The sequence below is a fragment of the Vicia villosa genome, linkage group LG5 (assembly GCF_029867415.1).
Source record: "Vicia villosa cultivar HV-30 ecotype Madison, WI linkage group LG5, Vvil1.0, whole genome shotgun sequence".
Lineage (NCBI taxonomy): Eukaryota > Viridiplantae > Streptophyta > Magnoliopsida > Fabales > Fabaceae > Vicia > Vicia villosa.
Genome location: NC_081184.1, coordinates 130,099,610 through 130,107,480, shown reverse-complemented (window position 1 = coordinate 130,107,480; position 7,871 = coordinate 130,099,610). Strand labels below are relative to the sequence as shown.

At 31.8% G+C, this 7,871-nt stretch overlaps 1 protein-coding gene across 1 annotated transcript; it reads right to left on the bottom strand.

Moving 5' to 3' along the window:
• Positions 1-2,686: 2,686 nt before the first annotated feature.
• LOC131607334 (polygalacturonase-like) lies at positions 2,687-4,625 on the bottom strand. Its single transcript, XM_058879349.1, has 4 exons — positions 4,068-4,625; positions 3,555-3,844; positions 3,247-3,475; positions 2,687-3,142 (listed from the first exon to the last, which is right to left on the bottom strand). Exons 1-4 carry the CDS (start codon positions 4,518-4,520, stop codon positions 2,924-2,926), a joined length of 1,191 nt encoding a protein of 396 aa, XP_058735332.1. The 5' UTR covers positions 4,521-4,625; the 3' UTR covers positions 2,687-2,923.
• Between the last annotated feature and the right edge of the window lie 3,246 nt (positions 4,626-7,871).

Genomic DNA, 7,871 nt, shown 5'->3' with positions numbered 1-7,871 from the left:
CAGAAAGAAAGGGAAAAAAATTAAGTTTTTTATTAGGGTGCTTGACGAGACGTTAAATCTCGATTCTATGTATCCCCAGGTGCAAATAGGGAACTCAAAGAAACATAGTTCTTAATAGCAAATGGTTGTGTGTTGGTTTATTTTTGCGAACAATGTTTAGGTCGTATTTGAGCTGTAAACCGTTGCTTGTTAATCGCGCTCGGGCGGAATGAAGTGTTTGCTTGTATTGCATTGGAATGGATAAAAAATCGTTTCTTTGTAAAAAAATTTGTTTAGTCACGCTTGGGAAAAAATGGATTTGATGAGTTAAAATTGTTTTAGGTAGACGACGAGTACTCGAGCAATAAAACGTATGTCAATCACCTATTTACTCGGGGAGAAATGGATGTACATCCACCCATTAACTTTTCATCTGATTTTGGAATTTTAAAATTTGTTGGTGGAAGATGAATGCTTGATCAATACGGCGTACACCAACCAATTGTTTATTCGAGGGGAAAGTGGGTGTACATCCACCTATTCCTTTTTCATCCAATTTTGATTAATTTGTTTTATTCGAAATACGAATATCTGATATATATATATATATATATATATATATATATATATATATATATATATATATATATATATATATATATATATATATATATATATATATATATATATATATATATATATGGCGTACACCAATCATCCGTTTATTTAAGGAGCATATTTTGAAATATCTCTTCAATAAAGGAGATTCTAAGATGATATTACTCAGATGGATACTGTTACAACAGTTTGACTTAGAAATCAAAGATGAAAATGGCGTGGAAAATGTAGTAGCTGACCACCTATCCAGGTTAGAAAATAATGAAGTGACTAAGAAGGAAAAGAAAATTATTGAAGAATTTTTGGATGAGCCCTTAATGGCACTCAACAAAAGACATTGGTTTGGTGATATGGCCAACTACAAATCTACAAAGAATATAACAAAAGATTACACTTGGCAACGAAAGAAACAATTTGACAAATAGGCTAGTCACTATTTGTGGGATGAGCCTTATCACTTTAAAATTAGTGATGATGGTTTGATTCACAGGTGTGTTGCAGGTGAAGAGGGCTAGAAACATTATGTGGTATTGTCATAGCTCAGTCTATGGAGGTCACCATAGTGAGGAAAACACTGCAACCAAGGTACTTCAAAGTGGCTTTTGTAGGCCAATTCTATTTAAAGACTATAATTCTCATGTTAAATAATGTCTCAAATATCAGAAAATATGTAACATTTTAAAATGAGATGAAATGCACCTTAATGGTATGTTAAAGGTAGAACCTTTTGATTATTGAGGAATTGGCTTCATGAGTTCTTTCCCACCATCTAACTCTCATATTTACATTCTTATATTGTTTCACTTCTTAAGGGAGAAGGTAAATCGAGGTGAACTTGAAGTGAGACATTGCTCAAGTGAAGCACAGTTGGCCAACATTTTCACCAAAAGATTGAAGATCGACACATTCTTGAAATTGAGAAAAAATTAGGAATAATTCACATCAACTATGATTAGCTTGTGTTCGACAACGTAGATTATATATAGGAGGTATGTTGAGAGTATAATCCAAGTTAAGCTACCCAAGCCCAAATTAAATAGGGTTTGTTATATTAGTTACTTAGTGTACAAGCCATATACTTGTATATATACACATATTCATAATTCAATTTCATAACAACTTTTCAATAATAATATTCTTTATTCTTCACTTTCTCTCTCTCTATCTCTCTCTTCACTAAAAGTGTCTCACGCACTAACAATAGCAAAGAAAATTAGTTCCTCTTGTCGAACTAGGACTCACTTTGAAAAATAATTACCTCTGATTTTGAATTTGATGATTGTCATAACCTAATTTTACCCCAAGTCATTTCATTCATTCATCAAAGCATTTGCATCATTGATCAATCAATCATGGAATAGTTCATTTAAAAGTCAACTAAAAAGAAAACTTGCCCTAATTGCATCTTAGCTCATCACATTTCAATTCATATTTTTATTCAACTTTGCATTAGTCCATTTGCCATGTTAGTTTATGTTTTAGGCCATTTTATAGTTTCTTATACTAGAAGCTTTCTTTTGAAAATGTTAAAGAAAGTCAACTTTAGTTTCATCTAAAATCCAAAATAGTGTTTTCATGCATTATCATTCATCATATGCATTTTTCACACATTTCATGTGTATTGCAAAAATCAAATAAAGTCGGAAAATATGGAATAGGAAATTGGTTGCATCCATTTTCAAACGATCATCATACATTATTTAACTTAGGCTAAAGTTAAATACATTCTCTCTCATGGCTTTACCTTCTAAAATTAATAAATCAAATATTAATCTCACTGTGAGTAGACCATACATTCATACCATCATGCATTATTGTTCTAAGTCCATACACTTTATTCAGGAAAAATAAAACAATAAAAACATCAACAAATTAACGTAGTATTTTAATTTGACCATTCTTAATAATTGAATATATCAATCTTAAATTTTGAAGAGTTTAGGGTTTAAGGGGAGTGGAAAAGACACAGTCTACTGGAAGAAAAAAAGCCAATACATGATAAATTTATAGTAAGTAGAAAATCTTACAATCAGAGCAAACAAAAAGAATATCTATAAAAATTTCAATATAATTCATATACCATTAATTAGTTTTCCTTGTTACAAATATGTGTAAAAAATTTGTATACTAGAAATACAATCATGTAATAGAAAATTGGACTTACTATATTGTCCATAACAATTACAAGACCAGGTTCCACCGGCCCAATGGGCCACAAACACCTCAGATCAAGCAATGAACCAAAAACTAGTAACTTCTCAGATTACATGTAATTAGTATGAACTCATTATCTATATATCAAGAATCTTTCTAGCAAATTTATATTTTATAAGCAACTCTGTGGTTGAACTAAACCCAATGCAGCTCCACCAGCATGGTTACAAGATGCTTCAGCTACTTGGTTTTTGTATGTAAGTTTTACATCCTTCAATTTTATCCCTTTGCATGGATACTTTGAACTACAATCAAATTTCACAGCTACTTGTGTTGCTGATGTTCCATGAATATCTTGGTATGTTACATCACTGATTTTAATTCCAGAGGCCTGATATAATAATTTTTCAACAAATAGTAATTAATCAGCTTATTTTCATGTCAAAATTATACTAGTGTAAAGCGCCAAATAAAATGTTATAATGATAAACCTACCTGACCGGGACAGTTTTTGTTGTCTGGGCAGTAATTCTGATCAATGACAATTGGATTTTGGACATTAACCATAGTTGCATCTTGGAAAAAAATGTTCCTAACAAATCCATTGCTAGCTCTACCCCATGATTTTATTCTAACACCATTTTGAGTTCCTGTGAATGTAACTGTTTTAACTGTCACATTTTGTACACCAGGTTCGTTCAATTCCCATCCTAAGCTTCCAATGCTGCAATTAGTATCAAACAAACCATTACTATTGTCATTGCAATAAAAAAAAAGTTATCAAGATCAAAGAGGTTTGTTACCTTATTCCGTGTCCCGGTCCACATTCAATCTTTTCAATCCACAGATTATTGGTGCCAGGTCCGATCGAGATACAATCATCGCCGGTGCGTATTTTAGAATTGACGATGGTGACATGGGAAGACAATTGGACATGGATGCCGTCGGTGTTAGGACTGTTTCCAGCAGCCACAATTTTTACATCTTGTGTTTTTACATATTGACATCCATTGAAAACTATGTGGAACATTTGACTATTTATCGATGTCAATCCACTTAGCATAATGTTTTTTGAACTGATAAATTCCAATGTCTGAAAACCACCACAAAATTAAAATTAATCATCATCATCAACTTATAAAATAAAATATTAATTCAAATAATCATCATCTTTGTGTATATATGAGCAGTTGCTAATTAACAGTTCCATGTTCTCCTACCCCATTAAATAACTATTTCTTTTAAATTCTATTATTATATCCATAGCAGTTATCTTAAATTAATTATTAATAAAACCTGGAATTGTTAGACATTACCGTGGCTCCGGTTGGGCAATTCTTTTTTTTAGAATTTTTACAGTTCCATAAGGCAGAGCCCTGGCCATCAAGCACACCGCCGCGAATCGAAACTCCGTCGACATGCTGAAACCTCAACCATGTACCGCCTTTACCGGCGACACGGTAATTAGATGAGGCGATCAAAGTACCATCAATGGTTATAGAAATAGCTTTGTTAGCACAATTTCCGGTAAATGTTATAGTTCCAAGTAAGAATTTTCCTTGTGGAACGTAAATTGCTGCGGGATATGGTGACGAACATGCCTTAGTCCATGCATTAAGGAACGCTTTAGTGGAATCGGTTGTTCCGTCTGGTTTGGCTCCGAATTGGATTACATTGTATGAGGTTGATTTTGCAGTTGAGAAATTGAAGGAACAAGAAAGTGTGATTATGAGGAGGAGATAAGGAAGAGGAGAATTATTGTTTGACATATTGTTGAAATGTTGAAGAAATTGGGAGAGAGATATTTATATGATGATGTGAATGAATGATTAGAGAAGAAGTTGGAAGATGGAGTGGTAGAAGTGGTGAAGGTAGTGGGGGTGTGTGAGTTGTAACGGTTTATGATTGAGGAGGGTATTTATATAGCTATAATAAGGATTTGGAGTATTGGGTTAATTACAAAGTGAATAGTTTATGTTAGTTTCTTCATGTGTTTTATTAACTGTAGAAGTTATTGAAAGTGAAAAATTGATTGAAGTTTAGAGCGAAAAATGTTTGAAAGCAAAGGAAAAGTCGCGCCGAAAATTTAGAGGCTGTTTTTTAGGAAATGGCCTTTGCGTGTGTCCTTCATTTGTTGGTTAATTATCCATTAATTAATTGAGTTTGGTATGTATTACTAGTACTGTTTTAATACCGGGAGTGTTTATTTAGGTGCATATGCATGGATTGAATTGAAAGAGGTTTTTTAACGGATTCATTCATACATAAAAGGAAGAGGAATATATATAAAAATGGAGATGTCAAAGGTATACAATACAAACCTATAGGCACATGGGCTATATCCATATCTCTTTTTGTTTGTCAAAACGCATGTGGAAATTATTGGTGGAAATTTTATATGTATTTTATTAAATATTTTAATGTATTATTGATGAAAAAATTGTGAAAATTAATTTTTCTAAATTAATTTATATACTATTCTATTTTCAAAAATATAATTTTAATAACTCTGCACTCATTGTATAAAAAAATTAAATAAATTTAATCTTATTGCTATGAAAATTTATTCATATATTTAGAAAATAATTACAATGTGGTGCGGAAATGAAATGTTGCTATTTTTTTTTGTAATAACAAAATTTATTACTTGCTTATGTTAAAAAATAAGTAAATTGTTAGTTAAAGTAGAAATTAGTTAAAGTTAGAGTAACTCAAAATTCTCTTAATCGAATGAAGATTAATCAAATAAAAATAGTTGAATGTGAAACGGATGAGTCATTGTCAAATTCATGTGAATTCACGAAGGTCGTTAGTATGTTAGAATCAAACAAAGTTAAATGAAACTTGACGATTTACTCGTATTTCATATTTATAGCATCACTAATCAAAATAACTCTTTATACGAAGACTAGGGGTGGACAACGGACTGAGTTTGGCGGATTCGAACCCAAAAGTGACATCCGACTCAACCCGCAGTTGAATCAACAAGGCCCGTTTTTGCCCAATTTTTAAATCGATATTAATGGGTTGGGTTATAACGGATTGTGGGTTTTTTCGGTCGGTTTATTCAAGTTATTAAGATTATTTATATTTAGGCCCAATGCCATTATTTGACTTTGAAATAAATTTTGAATTGTATTTCAAATTTTAAATGTAAAAACTATGCCAAACATTTAAATTGGACAACATTTAAAAATGATATTGAAATATTTATATATATTTTGAATTAAATACAAAAAGTTATAAATATAATTTCACTCTTAAATTACACATTTCTTTTTATCTCTTGAATTTTGATGCTTATAACATATCTAAAATAGATTAAAACATGAGAGTAGACAATAAAAGTTAGCTGTATCATATTATTTATGGAATTGTGATGCTAGTAATACTCACGTACTAGTTGCTATTTCCAATAAATGAAACTTGATTAACGTATGTGTGCCAGTAGCTCCTCTTTATCTAATATACATACGAACACAAGTAAAATTTTAATATTCGATCGGATGGATTCGGTTACCCGCGGATCTATTTAAATGAACCGAATCGCCCATTTAGATCCATTTGAAATCTAGGTTTGGGTTCGATGAACTCTCAACCCGTTTCAACCAAGTTCAACTTGGTTTTTCAAGTTCTGTTATTGCGGGTTGGACCACTTTGCGGTTTATTGTCCACCCTTAACAAAAATAGGAATGATTTAGACTTGAATAGATGAAACAAAAAAGTACAATAATAAGACACTACCTACAAAAATAAATGAGTAAGACTAAATCCCATAACACAATACTTTGACTAATAGAAATATATATTTTTTTTTGACTAAATAAAATATTCATTCATTTCAATCGATAGAGTACATTGTTGCAATACAAATTAAGAATCGCCAAAAACAAAAAGGATGAATCTGCAAACAAACTCACAGCATCCATGTTAATAGCATAAAACGGCAAATTGCATATGCCTACGAATATAACTATGACTATATTGAAATTTCTGAAATATTCATGTCTCTAGATCTGTAGCGTTAATGGCACCAAAGTCATAGATAGAATCTGCACTAGATCGAAACTCATCTTTCAACCTGAAACAAATGAACACTGCGCACAAAGACAGAAAAACAAAATACACCGCACAAAGACGGGAAATCAAAACAAACAATGACACACTAAAATGACGAAATCACACAAAAAAAAAAACACTAAATATATGTGAAAACCACTTATTTAACGAATAGAGAAACATGAACAATTTGGAGGGGTGATTTTGAATCAAAATCGATCCTAAATCACCCCTCTCTAGGGGATACAGAAGAAGAAGAAAAAAGTGACGACGACTAGGGTTAATATTGTTGCCTATAAATATTGCAATTATACATTTCATTTGACACACTCAATCAATCTAAGAAACTTATTTTCATAATTTAATATTTAATTTTGTTGCCTTTAATTTTAGTTGGGCATTTTTAGTTTAGTAGCTCAAAATAAATCTAACTATATAGTTAGCACTCAATTAAGTAACACATAACTAAGAAAATTAGTTCCTCTTGTTGTAATAGAAAAAGAGAAATGCAGAGAAAAAGAGAGTTTGTTGTAATATTGATAATGAAACTCTAACTGAGTTAGTTACAAAGTGTAGTATATATATGTGACTGCAGTGACAGGTGTCACTGCCAGCTCACTATTACACTATATCACTTAATCTAATTTTGTATAATATTATATACTCCAATATTTCCCCTTCAAATGGTGCTGCCATTCTTGAGAAGTCTTTGTGAGAGAGATGCTTTGTCAAGAACTTTGAGATAATCCCTTAGAACTAAGAACCTTTGAGCAGACAAAGGTTTAGTAAGTATATATGCACTTTGGAACTCAACAGAGATATGCTTCACAGAGAATGTCTTATTTAAGACTTTTTCTCTAAGGAAAAAGATATCAAGTTCCATGTGCTTAGTCTTGGCATGAAGCACAGGATTGTGAGCCAAGGAAACTGTGCTGAGATTGTCACAATAGAGTAGAGGAGTAGCAGTAGACACATGAAGTTCTGCTAAGAGGGATTGAATCCAAAGAACCTCAGAGGCAGTACTTGCTAAACTTCTGTACTCAGCCTCTGTGCTGGACCTG

Bases quoted from the DNA above. Each gene is read 5' to 3' on its own strand.
- LOC131607334 (XM_058879349.1), bottom strand. From the start codon at position 4,520: ATGTCAAACAATAATTCTCCTCTTCCTTATCTCCTCCTCATAATCACA. The intron at 3,476-3,554 runs GTAACAAACCTC...TACTAATTGCAG, and splicing joins GGACCGGGACACGGAATAAG to CATTGGAAGCTTAGGATGGG. The intron at 3,143-3,246 runs GTAGGTTTATCA...TTATTATATCAG, and splicing joins ACAAAAACTGTCCCGGTCAG to GCCTCTGGAATTAAAATCAG.